Source organism: Plasmodium brasilianum, chromosome 3 (assembly GCF_023973825.1).
Source record: "Plasmodium brasilianum strain Bolivian I chromosome 3, whole genome shotgun sequence".
NCBI lineage: Eukaryota > Apicomplexa > Aconoidasida > Haemosporida > Plasmodiidae > Plasmodium > Plasmodium brasilianum.
In genome coordinates this window covers 248,105-274,223 of record NC_090116.1, presented here as the reverse complement: position 1 = coordinate 274,223, position 26,119 = coordinate 248,105, and the positions used below count along the sequence as shown (strand labels likewise).

General features: G+C 26.5%; 2 protein-coding genes across 2 annotated transcripts; one reads left to right on the top strand and one right to left on the bottom strand.

Annotated features, from left to right (window-relative positions):
• Positions 1-1,149: 1,149 nt before the first annotated feature.
• Positions 1,150-14,504, top strand: MKS88_000858 (AP2 domain transcription factor AP2-SP2; the record flags this gene model as incomplete). The annotated part of the gene is made up of 2 exons (XM_067219499.1): positions 1,150-13,812; positions 14,109-14,504. The coding sequence occupies 2 exons, from the start codon at positions 1,150-1,152 to the stop codon at positions 14,502-14,504; spliced, it is 13,059 nt and encodes a 4,352-aa protein (XP_067075226.1).
• A 2,342-nt stretch (positions 14,505-16,846) lies between these two features.
• On the bottom strand, positions 16,847-21,122 carry MKS88_000857 (SET domain protein; the record flags this gene model as incomplete). The annotated part of the gene is made up of 2 exons (XM_067219497.1): positions 16,847-20,359; positions 20,763-21,122. 2 exons carry the CDS (start codon positions 21,120-21,122, stop codon positions 16,847-16,849), a joined length of 3,873 nt encoding a protein of 1,290 aa, XP_067075225.1.
• Positions 21,123-26,119: the final 4,997 nt, after the last annotated feature.

Here is a 26,119-nt window from a genome sequence, read left to right as displayed (position 1 = left end):
AATACATGTGAGTATGAATACATGTGAGTATGAATACATATACGTATTAATAACCATAATGCACTAAAAATTTTTGCACCTCTACATTTGTTATTATATTTGTTTTTTGTTACACATGAAGAATTTATGTTCTCTTTTTTCCTTACATTAATAGTAGTGTAATTTAGTGCATTTTTCTACTTTCTATTTAGGCAACTATATTTAAGATGCTCTTTTTTTTTCTGCTTATTAAAGCGGTTATAAATTTTAGTTTATTAATTATACGATTTTACACGTATATATTCTTAGAATTTGTCATATTTGTTACGCGCAAAAAAAGTATGTACACCTTTTCTTTTTTTTTTTTTTTGTTTTTTATTGTTCTATCTGAAAAGTTAGCCTTCTACTAGTTAATTGTTAACACGGTTTGTAGTATATTCAATTAATTAATCACCTTAATTCGTTCTCTCGTTCGTTCTCTCGTTCGTTCGCTCGTTCGTTCGCTCGTTCGTTCGCTCGTTCGTTCGCTCGTTCGTTCGCTCGTTCGTTCGCTCGTTTGTTCACTCGTTCATTTATTCCTTTTTTTGTTTTCTTGCTTTTTCATCTTTTACTCTGTTCTCTCCCTTACCTTTATGTCCCTTTGTTTCCACATTCCTTGCGCTATGTTATTTGCTATTTTACTGTATTTTATTAAGTGATATCATATTTTATTTTTCTGCTTAGCATACGCAATAATTCTACTCGTCTTGCATTACACTCTTATCTTTTTTGTATATAATGAACATGTATATATTTATGCACATATGTTTAGAGCTCAATTAAAGTAGGAACGCTTTTACGAAATTAAAAAATTCCTTCTTTCATCATATGTTCATGTAGGGGTATCCCTATATATATTTGTATATATTCAGGCGTATTCACATTAGTACATATACATGCGCGATTTCCCGTGTGTATACATGGTCACCTAGTCATTACACGAAATAATGAATTGTGATGAGAGTAATTTTTAATGAAAAGAAGTAAAAACAAACGCATGCACATGTACATGCATATATAAAATATAAGGATAACTAGTTTAAAGACACATCATATTGTAGTATATGACTCGTGTCAAATACATCAAGAGGAAATATAAAGAATTTAAATGATACTATTAAAAAGATTAATATGGAAATAAAGGAATACGAAAAGAAAATATTTCCATGTCCTGTTGATAAAAATGGTATAAACAGTAATCCCTCTAAATTTGATAGTCCAAGTGATCTTATTAAACAAAATATAAAATTAAAAGAGAAAGAAATAAACATGAGCAATTTTAATTTAAAAACAATATGTTACAATAAAGAGATGTTAAGTAACAGCATCAACTGTGATAGGAGTAGCAATCAAAACGACGGTTCAAATGAAAAAATTAGCATAAATGAAATGAACCATCATATGAAAGAAAACACCACTTCACACCGTTCAAACAATGTAATTAATTATAAAAACGTGTACTATTATTTTAATAGAAATAAAATGAATTGCTCCAACAGCTCTTGTCTGGACGTTAATAAAAATGAAGATAAGAATGGACAATGTGAGGACAGTCACATCCGGCATAATGAATTCTTTTTTGAGGGAAAAGTAAAGGGAGAAAATAATCATGTTGGTGTTCATAGTACCAATAGTGGTAGTGGCAATAATGATACCACCATTACTAGTAATAGTAGTAGTGGCGGCAATAATGGTAGCAGCACTGATAGAGATACAAATTATACAAGCAATAATTCTGCAATTTTTATAGGCAATAGAAATAGTGAAAATTTCCTCGATATAAATATTTGCATGAACAGTGAAGAAAAAGAAAGCAGAATGAGTAACAATTTAAAAGGAAAATGCTATAATAAAATTATAATGAGCAGCAAAATAGAGAGTCAAAAGGAAATGACGGAAGTTGGTACTACCATTAGGGGAGATAATATTGACCCAACTATGAACTCAAATAAGAACAAGTTATACAATGAAAAATGGACTAATAATAATGATAATGCGAAGAAGTCATCTTGTAGTTATAAAGATATATCATCCTATCAAATAATAGAAAAGGAAAATAACTTTGGGGGAACACAACGAATAAATAATTGTGAAGTCAAAAATTGCAGCGTGCATAATTGTAGTAATAGTAGTAGTGTAAACATTAATGAAGGTATTAATATCTTTAACAATTCTGATGATAAAACAAAGAATAATTCGAGGGATATGGAAAATAGGTACAATAGTGAGGTAATCCTTAACACTTACAACACTGATGACAGTACTACGTACATGACAAAAAAGGAAATATTGAATGTACAAGAAGGTATAAATAGTTTGATGATGGGTGAGTGGCATATGGGCACATTATGTAAGAGTACTATAAGTGCAAGAGGTAATGGGACAAATGTAAATGCTGAAATGAATAATAGTAATTTTGAGAAAAATGAATTTAACAAGCGTATTTTGGAAAAACGTACTAATGATAGTTATCCCTTTACTAATGAAAAGTCTTTTAAGAGAAAAAATATGATTAACACAAATTCGAAAAATATAAAAGCAATTGAGAATAGTTGTGCTTATATCAAAAAGAATACATATTTGAGAAAAAATAATTATGATGTTATATGTGAAGAAAAAAAAATAGCAGACTTCAATTTTTTTGAGAATAAAAATACAAATAAAATTTTAAAAACGAAAAGTGAATATATGAACAGGAATTACGTATGTTCTGATGGCACTATAATAAAAGATGCTAATGAAAAGACAAATAAAAATAAGTTAAACGATTTTAATGAAAAAAACGTTAACCTGTTAAGAAAAGCCCAGAAAGGCACTACTACTGATAATGTTGAACGTGAGTCAACCGAAGAGTACAATTCGAATAATTTATGTGCAAATCACATTTCTTTAGCTTCAAAAACTTCGCAAACTAGCATTAATAATATTTATGAATTGGAAGTACAAAATGCGGAGATGGCCGAATATTCCAAATTAGAGAATTCAAAAGGGGATAACAGAAATGAAAATAAGACTACATTTGAATTAAAAAATATTGTAAAGTCGTTGGAAATGGTTAAAAATAAAGGAACAAATGAAATACCTGAACAAGTAGGGTCTTCCATACACAAAATTAATATTGGAAATAATGAAATAAAAAATTTAGCACACATTAATTTCGAAGAATGCACCTCATTATTATCACAGGATAGCATGAAGATTAAGGAGGGGCTTCTTATATGTAATGAGAATAGAGGAATTAATGATACAGGGAAAGGGAGCTTACAAAATGCTATCCTAGTAGCACGCGGATCGGCAACTGAGGATGGTGAGACGTTGCAAGGTAAAAAAATGGGTATTATGAAAGTACTAAAAAATAAGGACGTCACTGATAAAGATAAGAAGAGGTCGAAAAAAGGAGAAGCAGAATGTGCTAAAGAGGTAAGAGAACAGTTAATTAATCTTACAACGGATGGTTGCTTTTCACCAAAATATGCTCTTTTGACTAGCCCAAAAAAGAGGAAAAGTGAAAAAAGCATAAACGAGAAGGGCTTAAGTGAAAAGTGCATATGTAAAAAATACGTAAGTAAAAAATGCGTAAGTAAAAAATGCGCAAGTGAAAAATGCATAAATGAGAACAAAGAGACAAGAAAGAGCTGGATAGATGCAAATATAAAATTTTCGGACAAAGATACAATAAACCAGAATAGGTTAGATTCTATTTGTGATAAAAAAGGCTCAAAGGAGAACACAGTTAACGGTTATGTTATAGATAAGAACAATTATGTTCATAGTGGGAGGTTAAATAATCAAATTAGTAGCATACATGAGGAAAGTAACAATAACCTTTTTCCAAAAGAAAAAATGAATAAAAATATGAACAGTTCAGGTGTTTTGTTATATGATAAGGTGCGTTATATATATACAAATGAGAGTGACCAAATAGACCGCAAAAAAATAATTATGCAATCAGATACAGTTTTATTAAATGAGGATAAGAATAATTCTTCAGTAGGAAGTTTCATAAATGATACAAGAAAAGCAGTGAGTTCAAGTCAATCAAATAATTTTAACATCTTAAGTAATAATTATGCATTATACCAAAATGGTAGTGAAGAATGTGTAAAACGTAAGAATAGTGAGAAGAATTCCTTAACAGGTGAAGTAAATAAAGATGTTTTAGATTTTAGTAAAGAATGCATAAATGGAACAAATTACGAAAACTGCAAAAATGCAGATGATTATAATTCCCCTAATTATAGGAAAAAGAAAAAAAGAACAGGCATACCTTTAAATGAAAGAAAATATTATCGTGTTTTAGCAAAACAAATGATAAAGATACAAGGACTAACATTCGATCACAATCAAATCAGATGGATTGCTTACTGGAAAAACGAGAATAACAAACAAATACAAAAACATTTCCCAGTATGTAAATATGGTTTCTATAAAGCTAGACAGTTAGCTCTTGAATTTCGAAACTCTAAAGTTAGAAATAAGACTAACGGTGTGGAGAATTGTATGAAGGGGGATGCTAATAGGCAGAACAGTCATAAGGACAATAACAATAAAGAAGTTACCAGTAAAAAGAGTTGTGGTAAGGACAGTTGTAGTAAGAGGAGTAATGGTAAAGAAATTTGTACTAAGAAAAGTAACTCCAAAGAAAATAATAATAGTTGTAAAAAGAGAAATACGACAACCTTAAATACTTTGAGCAACTATACTAGTGCTAATTCTACTTCACATGCTCGCAGTAAAATTAGAGGTAAATGCATTAACAGTAAAAGAAATACTAGCGATAGATGGAAGCATAACAGTACGAATGTTATTAATGGTGGTAATAATGACAGGAGCAGTGGAAATAGTAATGATGACAGGGAAAAATGCAAATATAGTGGCACTCTCCCTAAAAAGATAAGCAATCAACAAAATGGAAATACAAATTTCTTAAATAATAGAATAGGTCTAAGAGGTGCAAATTGTTATGGTGGATATAATTCCACAGAAAAGTTGTTATGCAATGGAAAAACCCTTGATATAAATTACAGAAATAATATGAATAATGCAAATAATATGCATTGTAACGGGAAAGCACAAACTAATAATATTTCCCTACATCAAAATCAGAATATTTTTTCTAATTTTAAAAATAACTACATTTCAAGAAAATTCAATGATTCCCTTGGTTTTATCCCCAACAACATGGATGGCCCTTTACATAGGACAGGTGAGATAAACAATTTATATGAGGTAGAAGTTTCAAATAATTATGGAGAAAATTGCTTTAAAATGAGAGACAATCATATCAAAAATTATAATATTAACAATGCTAATATAAATACTAGTATGAACAATTCAGGTAAAATATATACTAATGAATTTGTAAATTCTAATTTTTTTTTTGATAGTGATAGGAATATAAATACACGCAAATTCGGTGACACATGGACTAATGGGGATCTACATGCTCCTAGGGGTGGCGAAAAACTGAACAGCCTGAATCGCATGAACCACATGAACAACATGCACCTCATGAACAACATGAACCTCATGAACAACATGAACCACATGAACAACATGGACAACATGAACCACATGAACATGAACAACATGAACATGAACAACATGAACATGAACAACATGAACATGAACAACATGAACAACATGAACCACATGAACAACATGAACCACATGAACAACATGAACCACATGAACAACATGAACAACATGAACCACATGAACAACATGAATCACATGAACAACATGAATCACATGAACAACATGAATCACATGAACAACATGAACCACATGAACAACAACATTAATAATAAAAATGAGGTATATGATGTAAACTTCTTAATGAATGGTGGAAAATGTCAGAATAATATTTCCGACGTTGGCGACACGTGCAACGCGGATTATATTGGAAACAGTAGTAGTAATGACGTGCCTTCCGGTAGAAGCCCTCATCATGGGCATTACAGAAGAAAGACAAGTAACAGGAACAATCTCTATAGTGATAAAATTTTAAATGATAACAAAAACTTCAGCGAAGTGGGTCCAGCATATGATGAATATTCCAGTAGGACATTTGAAGGAGTTGAAGATGAAGACATTTCAAATAAGTGTAACTATGTACAACATTATAGCTGTAGTTATGTTAACAATTCAAATGATAGGAACATAAAAAGTGATATTAACAGAATGGATATTATGGAGGAAAATAGGCATGAAATTGACAGTATAAGGGGATTATATAGTTCGAATTTGAGATCTAGTTTTAATGGCACGAATAAATATGTAGATGAATACACTCGCTCTTATCACGTGCTTGAGGACAGGGGAATAAATAACAATAATAATAATTATACGAATAACAGCAACAGTAATTATAGTAGTAACATCAACAGTTGTTATAGTAATAACATCAACAGTAGTTATAGTAATAACATCAACAGTTGTTATAGTAATAACATCAACAGTTGTTATAGTAATAACATCAACAATAATTATAGTAACAGTAGTAGTTACCTGGAAAATGGGGGAAATGTAGCAATAAATAAATATATTAAAGATATTGTTAGAATCCCAAATGAAAGCCTTCCAAATATTAGTGACATAAAAAACAATTCACAAACTACGAGAATGAACTGTCTAGAAGAGGATAATATTATCGGAAACAATAGTAGTAATAATAATGGCAGAACAAGCAACAACAATAGGAGCAGGAGTAACAACAAAGGGAACAGGAGTAACAACAAAGGGAACAGGAGTAACAATAAAAGAAACAGGAGTAACAATAACAGAAACAGGAGTAACAATAACAGAAACAGGAGTAATAACAGCAGGAGCAGAAGTAAAAAGAATAACAACACAAGTAACATCAGTAACAGTATCTACAGCAACAACAGCAACAACAGCAACAAGTCTAACTCACCGGGAAAGGACAATGAATTCCTTAGTAACGAAAACATAGAATTAAATGTATTTAAAAACGACAGAAGTGAAAAAGATTCTTATGCGTTAACTAGAGCTTCAACGGCTACCCATTTTTCTGAACATTTTAATAGTTTAATAAAAACGAACAAAAATGTGTATTTTGAAAATGATCAAATAAAAAATTACTCAAATAAAGACGAATTTTCAACAAGAGAAAGAATAACGAACACAGATGAGGAGAGTGATCATAAACTTGTACATAAAAGCAGTACGAATATGATAAGAAGTCAAGAAACAAGCAACAAAAAAGAAGTAAACATAGGTGGAAAAAGTAGAAATATATATCAAAAAATGAATGATATTGCTTCATTTGAAAAGGATAAAAAAAGTGCATATTGCCCCCAAGGCAAGATAACTGCGAAGAGCGCAATATTAAAAACAAGGTGCCCATATTTAGAAAAAGCGAAGAATACAATGAACTACTTTTTCAGTTCAGTTAAAAATAAGGAAGAAGGCACAGTTGTAAGCAATTCCATTTGCACAAATCAAAATGGCAAGAAGTGGGATAATAATATCTCTACCACCAAAGGAGAGTACATGAACATGAATAATAATTACGCTGTTCCTTTTGACTGCAACAATATATACTACTATAAGTTTCTTGATAATACACCAGGGGGTTATAGCTGCAGTGATGAGATAAAAGGATGCAATATTACAAGTAAAAACAGGTCTTTGTTGACGGACATTGGAACAGGTATTAGCAAAACTAATACTAATAATACGAAGAAAAAAGAGCGAAAATGTGAAATATATAAGGATACGGATGATCGCAGTAGTGTAGTGAGCGGAGTCATGTACAATATAGAAGGAATAGACGACATTAATTATGATTTAAAAAATGAAGCAAGTATAAATAAAAACAAAAGCCCGTATAGAAGCACAAATAAAAGTTTAAATAAAAGAACAAATAAAAGTATGGATAAAAGCACCAATCAAAATAAAAAAAAAAGAAAGTACTTAATAAATACACCCCAAAGTAATAGTGACCTAAAATATAGCGAAGGAAAAAAATTGGCAAAAGTATGTGTTGACGAAAAGATGAATAATGATATTCAAAATGGAAAGACAACTAATTCTAATTGCGGGAATTGTAGCAGTAATAATGATAACAATAATAGTAATACCTTGGATGTACTATTTTTACGTAAGGGTGACGATCCTTCTAATGGTAGTACAGGTATACAATTTTCTAATAATACATGTGTAAAAAAGTTAATTAACAAACAAAAAAGAGTAGAAAAATATTCCTATAAGTTCAAAAATTTTAATAAGAAAAATTCGAATGAAGATAATAATATAAATTATTATAATGAAGTAATGAAAATACCTAAGATGAAAGGTGTTCATTTTGATATAAGACAAAAAAGATGGTGTGCATATGGATATAAAAAAAAAGAGTGCTTCTCAGTTTATAGATATGGCTTCTTAACAGCGAGAGAATTAGCTGTGAGGAGTAGATTAAAAGTACAAAAAAGGAAAAATAATTTAAGGCTAAAAAAGAGTAAAGGGGAAATGAATAATAATGCAGATAACAAGAAATACAAAGCACCAGTTAAGAAGTATTTAAGGGGGGAGAGGATGCCATCGACGGTTAATTGTGAGAACGTGTCACCTATCTGTTTCTCGCGCTCCAAGGGTCATACATCTAACAGTAATAACAATATGAATGAAAATAACAATAACAATAATAATAATGAAAATAACAATAACAATAATAATAGTGAAAATAACAATAACAATAATAATAGTGAAAATAACAATAACAATAATAATAGTGAAAATAATAATAACAATAATAATAGTGAAAATAATAATAACAATAATAATAGTGAAAATAATAATAACAGTAAAAATAAAATTGTAAGTTTGATTTATAAAAATGGGGGGAATGTAGAAGGAATATCAACAGGTGATATTGCTCCATATGGAAATGATAAAATAAATAATTATATATTTACGAAAAATGAATATTGTAAAAATTTTGGTATTATTAATACGGATCTTGATGAATATCACAGTAGAAACACAATAGACATCTCATTGTCGAAGACAAGTGATATAAACAATGGCAATAGTAATTTAAATAATATTTATAATTCTTTTAATTACGTCGATTCAAACAATAACACAAATAGTAATGTAAACTATAATTATATGAAAACGTCTAATGAGGCTAGTGCATTGGAGAATACTGCCAATATAGTCAATGGGAAAAATAGCATATATTTTAATAGTTTAAATTGTGCATATTACCCTAACAATATTAGTGGATTTGACAGCACACATAACTTCAACGGGGAATACAATTTTTCCGGGTTTAACAGTGGAAGAAATATTAATGAGGAAATAGTGGTTAGTAATGTTCACAATGTATACAAAGTTAATAGATCAAAGGATAAAATTAGAATGAACAGTAAGATGAACAACCAGGTGAACAACACGATAGGAAATCAGGTGCCAGATGTGATAGGATACCAGATGAGCGATGCAACAGGATACCAGAGTCACAACCAGATGAACAAAAGCCACTTCAACGGAGCATGGGATACAGGGAAGAACTGTGGTTTACCATACCCTATGGAAGACGAGGGGAAAAACGCTTTTATTAACAGAAATATCTTTGATAAGAATGTGTTAAAAGAATCATTTCGTGAGCAGTATTTGTTTGACAGGAGCACAAGTTTTTACAACTTCACAAGGTTTAATAAATTGATTAAAGGGAATAATTTGCCAAGTTTAAATGGTAAAGGCATAGCTGCAAATGTTAGGAATAGAGAAGAGCATAAGGGGGTTAACTATAATGAGACAACTGAGGGAAAGCATGATTACAGCCTTGATCTTGATGATAATACGAAACAGAAAAAAAGAAAAATTTCAAGAAAGAATATTATCAAATCGAATGTAACTCTTCCTAAGGATAGTAATATAACTTTCTCAGCAAAAATGAATGGTAACTATTTAAATAAAGAGGCTTATATAAATGACATTGTAAATGTTCATGGTAAATTTGTTTATGATAAGAATGAGGTAAAAAATTTAAACATTGTGGACAGTGATAAGTATACAAAGGAAAACATGTTAAATAATGGAAGAGACCAATGTATGCAAATGAACTGTGAATGGAATTTATGCCTTAATTATAAAAGGAATGACGTATCAAATAAAAAAGATAAAAGTAATTATGAGAATGTAAGAAGTTGCATGAATATCCGTTCGAATAGTAGGAATAATTTATCTTTTTTTTTAGAAAAAAATAATTTTTTAATAAATTATAACAATGGTGGAAGAGGTGAATGGATAAGTGGAAAATGTGGAGAACTAAAAATGAACAACGTTCGAGGGGTAGATGATGTCCACTGTGTGACAAATGTTGAAAATGTGAACAAGTCAGGTCAAAATTCAATTTCTACCGCAAATAACGGGAAATGCTTAAATAGAACTAATTGGGGGAATAAAAAACAAAATGAAGAGCTCGATGATACCATAGATAATATCATCGTTGATAGCAACATCATTGGTAGTAGCGTCGTTGATAGCAGCATCGTTGATAGCAGCATCGTTGATAGCAGCATCGTTGATAGAAGTACCATTGATATAAGCATCAAGGATAATAGAAGCATGTCAAACAAAGATAAAATATATGAAAACAATAATTTAAAGCATACAGAAATGTATGAGAAAGAGTTGGTGCACCATTATGTAAACACAAAGAAAGAAGAACATTCCTTTCAGTGGATGAACAGTGATTTTAGGTGTGATAGTCATAAAGATAACAAAAATAACACTAATAATAATTGTAATGATAATAATATCGATAAAAATAATAACGTCGATAATAGTAGTAATAACGCTAATAATAATGATATTGATAATAATGATAATAATAATAGTAATAATAGTAATAATAGTAATAATAGTAATAATAGTAATAATAGTAATAATAATAATAATAATAATAGTAATAGTAATAATAGTAATAATAATAATAGTAATAGTAATAATAGTAATAATAGTAATAATAATAATAATAATAATAATAATAATAGTAATAATGGCAATGCTTCTAACCATATGAAGGGTAACCATAGCGGAGTTATAAAGGGGGCACACGAAAGCAAAAACTTGTCTAACGATTTTCTGGTAGAAGATAAATATGCGAAAAAAAAATGGATTGAAGAAATAAATCCAAATTACATCAATAATAATTTTGCCCATGACCATGTTGATATTTTTAATGTAAATACTAATAATTTTTTCGCAAAAAGTAAGGAAGAAGACTGTGAGAAGAAGCAGGAAGACAATGAATTTTCTTCCTTTTCAAATTATGAAAAGCGTCACTTAAATTTACTTGATTTAACTGAAAAAAGATTAATGGAAAGAAGTTTTAATCCAGATGAAGATAAAATTTTACATAAAATATGCGGTGATAATATAACGGTTGGACAAATAAGTGAAGATGAAGGAAATAAATGGAGTAACAGTAGTGTAGTTAATGGTTCCTCTAATGAGCAGCTGTTAAAAATTACAAGTTTGAATGTTGAACAGTTAAGCATATTTCCTCAAAATGTACGAAGCGATAGTAATGATGATAATGATGATGGTAATAATACCGATGGAGCGTACTTAAATGAACACTTGTCCCCACACAGCACACTTCACTCATCAGTGGACAGCATAAATAGAAAGGTATGTAGAGACAATAGAAAAAATAATTCTTTAAATGGAACACAAAAAATGCATCATAAGAAGACTTATGTAAGAAGTAACAATATAACAGATGGTAATAAATTTTTACGAACAATGAAGTATGAAGAAAGGAGAAAAGACAGCAGAAGAGGTGTTCTTGGTAATCCCAATTTTTATTTACTGGATATGGAACAAGTAAAGTGTAATGAGAAAAAAGACTATTTAAATGAAAAGGTAAGTCAAACATATGATTCGTTAAATATCCGTTGTATTGATAATGCAGATGATGTGAAGCAACTTATTGATGGGAGAAGAATGAACATTTCAGATAAAATCATTAATAACGAACAGAGAACAAAAGATGTAAGCAATTTTTATGGCAAAGCCTCTACCATGTCTACAGTTAACGACGATTTGTGGATATGTTACGTGGACATAGATGAAAATAATAACAGCACATTGATTAGAAGTAACAGCCTTGATAAGAAAGAGAGTGCCCAATTAAAGTGCTCAAGGAAGTGCGAAAATTTTAAAACAGATTTACTATATAAAGAAAGAATAAACGGGGATTGTAAAAAGGGAAGGGGTATATGTACTAATGACATTCAGAAAAACTTCCTCAGTCAAGAGCCTGTGGATGTTCCTATGTACTACGATAATTACACAAATAGGGAAAACGAATTCGTATCTAATAATAACCTTAACATATATAATTGTGAGGTTATGGAACAGTGTATAAATAATTTAAGTGATAAAAACAGTTATATATTAAATAAGAATAAAAGGAACAGCACTTTTTTGATTGATAATGAAGCTTTAAATAATTTAAAATGTAAAAATGGTGAATCTTACGAACCATTAAATTTGTTCAGTGATATTTATGAAGATCGAAATAAATATAATGAAAAGAAGTACAATTCTCCCTTTATCTTAAATAAAAATTATAGTACAAATAATGGTAATAATTATTATGAACAAAATAATTCTATAATATATGGAACTCCATACATTTTTGGAGAGAATACCATGGATGGACGATCTAACGTGTGTAATCTGATAAAGAAACAAACGAAAGAATCGTTTGAAATTTATACTTACAAAAACCCAGGAAGAGGACAGATAGATGAAAGTTTTGAGAATAAGTTAAATAATCATAGTAACAAATATGCGAATACAGAAAAGATCTGTCATTTTAAGTGTCCATACAAAGGCCAAAAAAGGGAGAATTGTGAAGGGGCAAGAAGAAGGGAATATTCTGAAGGGGAACAAAAAGGGGAAAATTTTGAAGAGGAAAAAAAAGATAAAAATTTTGAAGGGGCAAAAAAAGGGGAATATTTTGAAGAGGCACAAAATTGTTCAAATAATGAGGAGGAAAAAAATGATGCAAATATAAATAAGAAAAAATATCCTGTTTTAAGTAATACAGTGTTGAGGTGCTTAACACCAAGATGCAACACAAATGAAGTAAGGGGGAGATATATTATGGATGATGCAAAAAAGAACAGTGTGAGTGAATATATGAACTATAATTTAATTGCAAATTATAAATTATATGATAAAGATAATAAACAAAGGAACTACATAACGCCTACAAACGATCTGAAAAATTGTATAAATGATGTGTATCATGGTAATGAATATTTTCATAAAAATTATCCTGAAGAAGAAAAATGGATGCTCAACGGAGATATATTTTTGAATAACGAATATTTTGAGGAAAGTAATAATTCTGATATAGATACGAAAGAGGGAAAAAAAGAGAACAGAACTTTTTTAGATGAATATGCAGATATTAATAAAAAAGAAAGAAGACAGAGTAAATTAAACATTTATAAAAATTATAATAAAAAAGGAGCTATATTAAAAAATGTAAATACATTAAAAAAGTTTAGTAATAAATTTCTTCAGAGATTGTTAGAAGTAGACGTACTATATGATAGCAATTCGAATAAGAAGTTTTTGCAAAATGATGAATTGGTTGATAACTATTACTTAACTATTTTTAAAAGTATAAATACTAACGAGTTTTTACATTTTAATTATAATTGTAATAATAATAGTAATAATTTTGGTGAAAAGGGCTTTTTCATGGAGTCATATTTTGAATATATTTGCCTTACGTTACATGTAAGAATGGAAGGAAAAAGAAAAAATCAAATAACAAAAAAGAAAAAAGGAAAAATAATATTTTTGAATTAATATGTGATACATTTCGCGCACTTCGTATGTTCATACTAAAAAAATATAAAAAGAAAAGGCAGCATTTTCCTTTTGTTTATGGATTTTTAATCGTTTGGGTTGGTTGCTCATATATTCTTGATACATGCTCATCTGCATATTTGTTTAGATACATACATATGATTACACGTGTGTCATTTTAATTTTACCCGTTTAGCATATCTTTTTGATTCAACATTTTACAGGACTTAAACGTGAATAACTCAAAAGATATAAACAAGACAATTAATTTCAGAAAACTAATATACAAATATTTAATAATAGACTTATTTAAAAATAAAAATACTCTTTTTTTTTCAAGTGATGTGAATAAGGATTTAAATTTTAAGGGCACTACGCATGACCCTTCTGTAAATCCACTAATTCGAAACAAGTTAAGAAAAAATATAAGTTTATTGAAAGAGGTTGAAAAATATCACATAGATGTTATAAATAACATATATGATGTAAAGTCTATACAGCTATACATCGATGTATTCGTGACATGTTTACTTAAAAATGTTACATCAAGTAAGTTGTCCTACGATGAACATGATATGCTAATTAAGTCTTTGTTACTGTTTTATTTTGACAGCAAATAACTAAACAAGGGAATAGTACCTAGAGACGTATTTGTGCACACACATATATATATATATATACATATTTGTTTTACTTATTTTTTTAAGAGGACATATAAAATTCAGTTCATAAGTTGGTCATTTTGTTCTAGTTTCTATTTTCTTATATTTCTGCAATTTGTTTTTCATATTCTCAGCAGAGCTTTGTTTTCATTTATGATTAAATTAAATTTTTTTCTGTAGCGAGGGGTCTCCAGAATAGCAACATAAGGGTGTGTGTGTGCGCGTATATGTGTATATATATATATATATATATAGGCGCTCATTTGTCAGTTTTATTATTTTTTTTTTTAAATATTTTTTATTTCTTTTTGTGTGCACAGCAGTGTAAAAACTTATTCATTTATTTTTTGTACAGTTGTAAAATAAAAGTAGAATCATTCTTATTTTTCACTTTATTTTTACCTTATTTTTTCTTTATTTTTTATTTTTGGTTTTCCTTTTATTTTTTTTACGTTGCTTTGTTTGGTTATTATATTTTTTTTTTTTTTTTTTTTGTTTTGTTTCATTTTCAATAATTACCTTTGTTTATCTGAATTAAAATTAAATTGAAATAAATTAAAATGAATAAAATTGAATTAATTTAAGTTGATTATTAAAAATTAATGGAATTTCTTTATTTCTTTATTTTTTTATTTCTTTATTTCTTTATTTTTTTATTTCTTTATTTTTTTATTTTTTATTTCTTTATTTCTTTTTTTTTCTTTTTTTTTTTTTCTCTGAGCTTTTTCAAAGTTGCATGTCAACAACCTTTTCTTTATCATCATATATGTACTTATATAAAAAACTTAAAAATAGATATTTTACTATTTTTTTTTTTATAATTTAAAATGTACATTTGAGGGTATACCACCTCAAATTTATAAGTATATTTTTTTTTTTTTGTTATTGTTTTTTTACCATATATATATATATATGTATATGCTGAGTAAATGAATGGAGGAATCATGTTCATTTTCCTACTCTGCTTAGTGTGAATCTACAAAATGGAAAAAAAACAAGACAAAAAAAAGAAAAGAAAAAGGGAAAAGGAGAAGGAAAAGGAGACTAGTTATTTCTCGCAGACTATTACAGTAAAAAAAGGAAAAAACAATTAAATATATATGTAAATAAATAAGAGAGAGAAAAAAAAAAATAACTGAATAAATAAATAAACACATATATATACATAAAAGATAAAAAATAAACAAAAATAAAAACAAATTAAATATATATAAAAATAAATGAAAAAGAAAAAACAGTAAGTGAATAAATAAATAAATACATATATATATAAGAAAAAAAATTAATTAAATAAATATATAAAGTTTGGTGAAAAAAATATCTTACTCCCAGTATGCATTGTTGAAGTGCAAAACTTTCGCGTTTTCTGTATTTTCGTAAAAGAGATACACATTTTTCCTTTTTTTAATTATCAAAATTAAAAATGCTGCAAATATATATATATTTTTTTTTTTTATAATTCCCTCAGTATTGTGGAACGTTAATGCGAGATTCAATGGTATGCGCAGCGGAAGTTATACAAAACAACTACTACCCTATTAAAGAGTCTATATTAAACATATATGATAGTTATTTTTGTGAAACTACGCAACAATGTAGTAGTAGAGTAAATGGTAACGTTCCTTTTTTTACGATTAAGCCGAATAATCATTGAAAAAAATTAGTTTTTGTTGTATTTGTTATACGTGCTCAGATTTAGCAACGTTTACTATGTGAGCACGCAAATGTATGTAAGTACATAAACATATGTGCACACATATATCCGTAAGTACATATACATGCATACGTCTGTACTTGTATGTACATGTTCATCCCTTTGTTAACACAGTTGTGGCATAAAAAAACTAACAAAAGAACTCTTTAATTTTTTAATTTAAAAAAAAGAAAACTATGTTTACCTCAAAAAAAAAAAAAAAAAAAAAAGGAAAAGAAAAGAAAAGAAAAGAAAAGGAAGAAGAATTTGCTTTTTTCGTAATAATGTTACACAGACACAAAAAATGAAAATACAAAAATGTCAAAAAATCACATCACCCCTTTTATGAAAAAAGTTGCATATTTCAAAAAGTGAAATTATAATACAACAAATGTGCACCTTTTTTACAAATGAAAAAAGAAACGTTTGTACAAAATACAAATATTTTTACGTTTAACAAAAAAAGAGAAAGAAATTAGAAAGAAAAGAGAGGGAATCCAAAATGGAATTACTTCATTAGGTCCCACTGTGTCCCTTTTGATCCCGTTACAGTTTATACGCTTTTATATCCCCTCCAAAAACATGCAGGTACACACACAAATATCCATTAACACTTTAGCCACTCATTATTTTTGATTATTTCCCTATCTCGTTCACCATAATCTATTAGTAACTCCTCCCCTTGTTTTATGTTCCTTGAGGCAACAAAAAAGAGTCTGGGATGGTTCAAAACTGTTAGGACTTTAGGAATTAAATTAGCATTTTTTTTTGAATGATTTACTAATCTAGCAAAGGATCTTAAAAAGTATTTTTTGTCTCTGTTATTAATAGCAGCATCAATATTTTCTTCTGTTCCATCAATACAATATCTTTTATTTTCATGTTTAAAATAAAACATATAACATCCTTTTTTTCTATTTTTAATATATTTTTGTTCTCTCTTCATAGCTTCATTATGAGTTAAAAGCTCCCCAACATATTCAAAAACAAAATCAAATTTGTTCAAATCGCTAGCTGAATATATGCATCTTCCTTTAATGTCATCAAATATTACCTTTATACATGCAAACATGTTCATTTTAATATTTTCTTCATAAATTATATTTCTACTTTTTTCTTTTAAAAGAGATAAAGGAATTACATTAATTTCGTTTTCTTTATCTATGAACAAATCAATCAGTTGTTGTTTATTTAACCTGTTTATGGTTCTGTCATATTCATATTTTTCATAATATTCCGTTTGTGCTTCCTTTAATTTTTTTAATTTTGTATCATTTACATTTTGAAGAAATTTATCTAGAAAGGCTACGTTATCTTTTAGTTTCATTATTTCCATTTCTTTTTGATATTTTTTCTTGGCAATTTTTTCCTTTTTTTTGTCATTTTCTTGTTCATTAAAATATAATGTGTCATTATTTATTTCTTTTGTATAATTGGTTAAAAAATATTTATACATTTTTTCGAAGTTTAATTCTAAATCAAAAGTATTTTTTTTAAAATGTAATGAGACATTCCACAATAAGTCGGGTGCATAGGTTGATATATTAGACAATTTTAAATTCTCCTGGCTTTTTATTAAATATATTAAAATTTGTATAACCGTTTTCTTTTTTAATATTCTCATCTTATCATAATCATCAGAAGAATCATTAAATTTAATGTATATACTATCCCCTTCTTTAAGTTTTTTTCCACACTTTTTATCTTTTTTATTGAAGGCATAAAATATGACTCCATCTTCTGTATGACCATCTAATTGGTAAGGAGGATCAACATGTTTCTCTTGGAAAAGTCCAACTTCGTTTTCTTTCATTGAATTAAATTTTCCATAATTATTTCCTACAGTTTTGACTTGTTCATTTCCCACCAATAAACTAGTTTCTTTAATATCATTACCATCCTTACGATCATCATCACTTCTGTATTCTTTTTTCTCAATGCAAAGTTTGTTATCATTTATTTGGGTTTTACTATACATTTTACACCTTTTGCTTCTTCTATTTGGATCACTAGTTAAATTTATTTGATAACTGTGTGCGCACTTCTCCTTTTCTTTTTGTACATACTTCTTAAACTGCTCAAAGATGTCAACGTTATTACTACTTTCATCATTTTGTTCATCTGATAAAGTGTATACATTATAATCATTTTTAAAACAATCTCTTTTATCATTTAGAATTTCTTTACTATCAATTATAAATACTTTGTAATTTTGTTTATAAAATGTTTCAATTCTTTCGAAATTTTTCGATAAGGAATTCAAATATGATTTTTTTTTGTTAAGAATATTTTTTAAAATTTTATTTATATATATGTCTAATGTATCATTTTGATTAAACTTTTGTTCAACTAACTTCTCGTTTATCTCATTACTCTCCCATTCTTTTGAAAACATTTTTCTAAAGTTTGTTATATGTTCATCGCTATCTATTTTATATAGTTTAGATGATTCAATCAGAAACTGTGTAGTGTTTTCATTTTGGGTGTTTCCATTCGTAATTTGAGTTCTTCCCTTTTCAACTTTTTCTGTCGTTGTGTTGCAGCATATTTGAGCTTTTTGTTTTCTCCCATTTGGTTTGTCCTCTTCGTCATCCACTCTGTCATACCCTTCGTTATGCTCTTCGTTATACCCTTCTACATTCTCTTTCACATGTTTCTCTTTATCTTCCGTTACATCCTCCTGTATATTACCTTCTTCAATCTCGTCTTCTTCTTTTTCCTTTTTTCCTTCTTCCTCTTCTACGTCCACCTCTACCGCTTCATCTTGTTCTTTTCCATGAATTTGAACATTTTCAAAACTATCAAATTCACTACTGGAAAATTTGGACTTAAACGTTTCAATGCTACTTCTATTTTCGGATGTTGGTTGTAAAGTTGGCATATATTCTTTTAATTTAAGTATTGCTTGCTTAGTATGATCAATAACTGTCCTATGTTTTGTCGAATGTTTTTTTTTTGAAATTTTATACTGGAAACTCAAGCTCTTAGGTACATTACACCGCTTACTATTTTGTGTAGGTAAGGAAATCGAATTTATTCTACCACTTCTGTTACTCCTACTACTTGTACTGGTGGCACTACTGCTTCTACATAAAGAGTCCTCATTGTTCTTTTCACTTTTTCTTTTCTTGTTTTTATTATATTTATTATTTTTATTATTTTTATTATTATTATTGTTTTTATTATTTTTATTGTTTTTATTGTTTTTATCGTTTTTATTGTTTTTATCGTTTTTATTGTAAATGTTTTCTTCACGTATGGTATATATCGAATTTTCCCTTGTATTGGACATGTTTTCTTCGTCGCACGTCATTTCATTACTACTACTTTTGTAATAATACCAATTTTTTCTTTTCCTTTTCCCATTATTACTACTGCTACAGCTGTCTCTATTATTTTGTTTACCAGATTTATCATATTTACTACCACTGATTTTACCCATTTCAACAATGGACATGTCCTTTTTAATTTTTTCTTTATCTTGATTATACATTATAAATTTCCTTTTTTGAATTTTCATTAAATTATTTAAATTTTTTCTTGCTGCTTCATTGTTAATATTTGAAAGTTTACTGATATTATCCTGTATATTTTTATTATGCATATTACAAGATGTATCTTCTTTTAAATTAAAAGTGTTATAACTATTTGCATTATATGAAAAATAACTGTTATTTTTTTTTTTTTTTCCTACACTTTCTATTTTAATTTTTATGCGATACCATTTAATTTCATTATTTGAATATAGATTTTTTTCACAAAAATTATTTTGGTTATTTTTTAAATCATTTAAATAAAGGTATTTTATATAGTCATTATTATAAATAGTTAATTCTTTATTTACATTTGTATCATCATTTTTGATTAATTCACTACTATTATAACTGTTAATTTTTTGGTCTTCATGTTTGTTATATGCGCAGTTGTATATGGACGTGTACATATAAACATCATCATAGATATTATATTTCTTAATGCAATATCTTAAGTTAAAATCTGAGCTCAAATTTAACTTCTGTCTCTTTATTTTTGATTTTTCAAATAAAAAATGCAGGCTCCAAAAATAATAGCGCTCATAAATCAAAAGGGGAATTTTGTTATTTTCCATTTCGCACAGGGGCTATAAAATGTTAACAAGAACGTAATAAAGGATATTATAAAAAATACACAAAAAGGTAAATTACGCGAATTGGAAAAGTAAGTACAAGGATTGGATAAGATGAAATAAAAAAAAAAAAAAAAAAACGAAACGAAGCGGAATGAAGAAGAGTAAAGCGAGATGAAGCGGCACATTTGCACAATAGGACAACTCGAACACAAATGTCTCTCAAATAAGCCTTGCACATGTAACGGATATAGCTTTTATTAAAAAAAAAAAATAATAAAATAATAATACACACATTTTGTGTAAAACGTTTTTTTCTTTTTTTTTTTCTTTTTTGATAGGGTAAAAATTGGCTAATTTTTTAGCCAATTTATGTATTTATCCCTTTTATTTTATTTTTTCATTTGCAAGTTCTCACCGAAATATCAATTGCAATGTTACAGCTGTTATCATCAAAAAGCAAAAAGATTTTCGAGAGAACAAAATCATTTTTTTCTTGTTTAGTTGGGTTTTTACTTAAATCTTCGAAATATTTTGATACATCTGAATATAATGGTATGTGAATAACAGAATCTAGTTTTTCTTTCTCAATCCATATTACTGATACTGAATTTTCAAAAGAGTTATTAGCATATCCAAATTGGTGGCTGTTAAATTGGTGACTACTAAACTTGTCGCTAGTAAATTTTCTGCTACCAAGTTTGTCACTAATTATGTTTGCACCCCTATTTGTATACCTATTCATATTTTTACTTATATTTGTATTTGGAGCTTTCATTTTCCAGATATTTATCCTAACATAGCATATACTACATGTATATAATTTTCCTTCTTTTGCGTAATGAAAAAGAGAAGAAATAAAAATTGCAAAAATTATCGCATTAGGTAAAATTTCGATAATATTCTAAACAAAAAACTTCAAAAATGTATTGGATTATTTATATATTACAAAATTTCTAATCAATGCATAAATGTTCAATACTTAAAAAAAATCGTATAACAAAAAAAAAAAAGGGTTTGAAAAAAAAATTTATAAAATGTGCGAAAACTGAAGACTAATATAATATTCGAAAAAAGAAGACTAATAAAATGTTCGAAAAAAGAAGACTAATAAAATGTTCGAAAAAAGAAGACTAATAAAATTTTCGAAAAATAAAGGACAAATAAAATGGTCGAAAAATAAAGGACAAATAAAATGTACGAAAAATGAAGGACTACTAAAATGTACGATAAAGGAAGGACTAATATAATATACGAAAAACGAAGGACTAGGAAAATGTACGAAAAATGTACTAATATTTACGAAAAAAGGACTAGCAAAAAGTACGAAAAATAAAGAACTAATAAAATGTACGATATGTGAAGATTAAAATGTTTAATAAAAATTAATATATATTTTTGGTAAGTGTATAATGAGAAACCAAAGAAAAAAAAAAAAAAAAAAGAGCTATCTGTTCCAAAATTATAGCACAAAAAATGAAATTCTTGGAATATACAAATACTTAATTTTAACAAAAAGAACAAGAGTAAAATAAAAAAAATTCAAAGGTTAAAACCTTCATAAATGTATTATTTTTTCACACGTTTTTTATGACGTAGTGCGGGTGAAATTTTTATTCCTACCTACGGCTATGTATAAATTATATATATATATAACATTAATTTATACACATATTTGTGATTGTAGGAATATATTTTAAATGTATTATGTTTCTATTTGTCGAGTGTTCTAAAAAGTTCATTTTTTAATTTCTAGCTCTTCTTTTTTGCTTTTTTTTTCATTTTTGTAATATGTTTATGGAATGCTTAGTCAAAACGTCAAAAAAAGTGTTACATTAATTTTTTAATATAAAAAAAATAAAATATATAAATATATATACATACATATATGTAGGCGAACACACACAACAGTAGATGTTTTGTCGGATAAGAGGAAAGATGTTTTTTGAAAGTACCACTAATTGTGAATTCTTTAAAAGTTATTCATATTCGGCAATAATTTTTTTAGCATCTTCATAGAGACATGTTCACTCGTGAAATATGTGGGAAAATTTACGATTGTAAAACAAATTTGTCACTATTACATAATATTTATTCTTATATCTTTTAAAAGAGAGGAAATAAAGAAATATAACTTTTTATAGATTCAAATTTTATTTAAGTAAGAAATGACGAACGTGACTACTATTAAAAGAAAAAAAAAAAAAAAAAAAATTGAAAATTCTAATCTTTTATTAAGATTTGTTTTTTTTTTATTTAACAAAATTTTAGCCTATATTCCGTGTGTGTGTTTCGAATAATGCCATAAAAGTATACGCATTAATAAACAAAAAAAAAAAAAATTGTGCTAAAAATGTAATCCATTTCCTATTGATGTATCACTTTTTAATTTACACATTTTCCAGTGGTAGTATATAATTTTACAAAATTACTATAAGAAAATGCACGTTTTAAACATGGTTCTTTTGTATTTTTTTATATTATTTTAAAACCATTTTAAGATTTTTGATCAAATGATGAAATAGGCAATATATAAATGTATAAATATTTATATTATTCAAAAATTTTCCTTGATATATAATTATATATTTTACCTAATAGTTTTTTTTTTATATATTTTTGAAAAAAAAGATTGTGTTTAATGCTTATTACTTTAAAGAGAGAAGCAGAATTAGCAAAAAATGTAATTTATTATTATTATTACTATTTTATTATTTTTGTGACGTCTGTTTTATTAACCTTAATTTAAGAAAAGAAAATTTTATCATTTAAATTTCGTAAGTTAAATGGTTAATTCAAGATTCTCGGTAGCTCAATTATCTTTACAAAATTTTTTGCTTATTAATGGTGTGGAAATAATAGTTATATAAAAATAAAACAGGACAAAGAAAACGTTAAATTGTTTAACAAACAAATTTACAGAACCATATATGGGCTACTATAGACATTTTAGATAAATATTAAAATTCTTATTTTAAATCTTGTACGGAAAAATTGATATAATAAGATGTTGAATTAATCCACTTTTAAAATGTTTTTCAATCAGTTTTTAAAATAAGTATTATATGATAAACTTAAAATGTCTACATGGAAAACGTTAAAACAAACATTTAAAAGAGTCGTTCTTTTAAGATGGTCACACTTTCACTTTACTACATAACTTAATATACTTATATATATATATATATATATATATATATATATATATATATATATGTATGTATATATGTTAGTATGTATGTTTGTATGAATTTATGTATGTATGTAGGTATGTATGTATATTTTTAGTAGGAAATGGTATACGATATCTCGGTAATTGTACTGTTTTGTATAAGTTTTTTTTATAAACATAAAAATATTTGAGGGTTACTTCAACAAAGGAAAAAATAAGACTCTATAAAAATGTTTTGTATTTTAATATAAATGAAAAAACGCATACTTACAGTTACTCAGGGAATTGTTCGTATGCTCATAAAAGGATTTTTTATACATATTCCATTAAGTTACATTTATCAGAAGAAATTTAATTCATTGGTGCTCTGGTATCATAATTTTTCCATTACATGTATGTTTGTATGTATATATATGTTAGATTTACATTTATATATAAATATATGACCATGCAAGGCTTTTTTTAAATTTTACTTAATTTTAAATTAATTATTAAAATATATAATGGTGTCGTTTTTTTTCATTTTTTTTTTCGTTTTATTTTTCTCAGATTTATGCTACGTAATGTAACATGTTGCTCTATATATTCATATATATATATATATATTATATATATATATATATATATATTTTTTTTTTTTTACCACTATTAAAAATAATTAGGGTTAAAATCATTTGTTTAAATACATGTAATTTTTATATACAAGATATACAATAAAAAACTTTATGTTACATTTTAAATTATTCATTGAAACATGCATGAAAACATGAAGTGGCTTTTTTTTTTTTTTTTTTTCTAGCTCATATGTAAAAATAATTGCTAATTAAAAGGCTAAAAAAGAACATGAGCAATAAAAAAAAAAAAAATTACGGTTTAAAAAAATAAAGATATATTATATATAAACAAACTTACAAAAAAAAAAAATAGCTGCAACGTTATCTATAGAAATATAAATATATATACATATATATTATTTACGTAACAAATACGTCGGCACAAAAATATACAAATATAAATTTACAAATAAGTAAAAATCTCATATATATTAGAAGGGTATAATTATTATATGTATTACAATATATATATATAACATAGTATACGTATAAATATATATAAGTATAAATGCATGGAAAAAATTAAATAATATTAAAAGTTTATGAAGATATTTTATATATATTTCTAAAAGTTTGAAAATATTATTTTTATCAATTTATTTTTATACCCTTTTAGAGGCTTTAAAAGAAGAAAAAAATGTTCTTTTTGTAAATTGTTGTTGGATGGGTGTATACATGTACAAAAATTCTTCATTACATGTTATATAACATTTAAGTATATTTTTATGTTAACATTCTTTCTTTTTTTTTTTTATTATATATTTGTTTTTTTAAGGATCTCCTTCATGTGTAATTATTATGTTATCATATATCTTACATATATTAATTTTTTATATTCATGATATTGTTTGTATGTATATTTATATATATACTTAAATGCATTATAAACTTTATACATACATTTTATTGCAGCACATTTTTCAGTGTATATTAAAAAAAACAAAATTTGTTTTCTAATAAATAGTAATAATAAAGTTTAAAAAAAAATTAATTAGAAAATATATAAATTAAACATAAATTATTCTTTATAATGAAAAGAATTATTTACTTGAAAATTTTAAATTTCATTCAAGTTTGTACGTGGTTTTTAGAAGTATATATTTATAATTTTATTTTATGTTTAGTACATATATGCTTATTTATATATTATAGATATATATCTCTATATTTTTGACAGTTATGGAATATACTCCATTTAAATATTTAGTAGTTTGTTGTACAAACTGTGAAATTAGTAGAAAATATTTACCTCTGTAGTAGTGTTTAATATTATAAATTATATGCACATATAACATACACTTGTATATATATATATATAATTACACATTTCAGTTGTTTTTGTGTATGAATTTAGGTTTTAGTAGTATATAAGGTATTTACTATGTATATAGAATTTTAATTACATATTTATGATTGTGCGATTTCATTTTAATAGAGTATTAAATTTTCGTGTTCTCGCCCCCCGGAATAAACATAAATTACTTAAAAAATAGTATTGATTTATGTGCACATAAACATATATATATATATTTATTTATTTACTTTCAATATCTCTTTAAAAAATTGTGTGGAATATTACATTTTAATTATTTATTGTACGTACATGGACAAATACATGTGTACAATTTTTTTTTTTTCATTTGTAACGGTGGACATAATTTCGAATTGCAGTTATTTTTTATTAATATATAAGGAATTTTATTTATTTTTTTTATTAGAGAAATAATTTGTTTATGATTTTTTTTTTTAATATTTTCAATTTTTTTTTTGTCCAATAACTTTTTGAATAATTTATCTATATAATTCATGCATTGTATTACAACTTTGATGCTTGTAAGTAAAAATATTTTTCTGCTTGGATATATAACATTTTAAAGTAAAAAAAAAGAATTTTTTTTTTTAATATTTTATAATTACAAAATGTATATAAAAAAATATTAATTAATGTGCCAACATATATACTCATATGTACAAATACTTTTTAGTGCA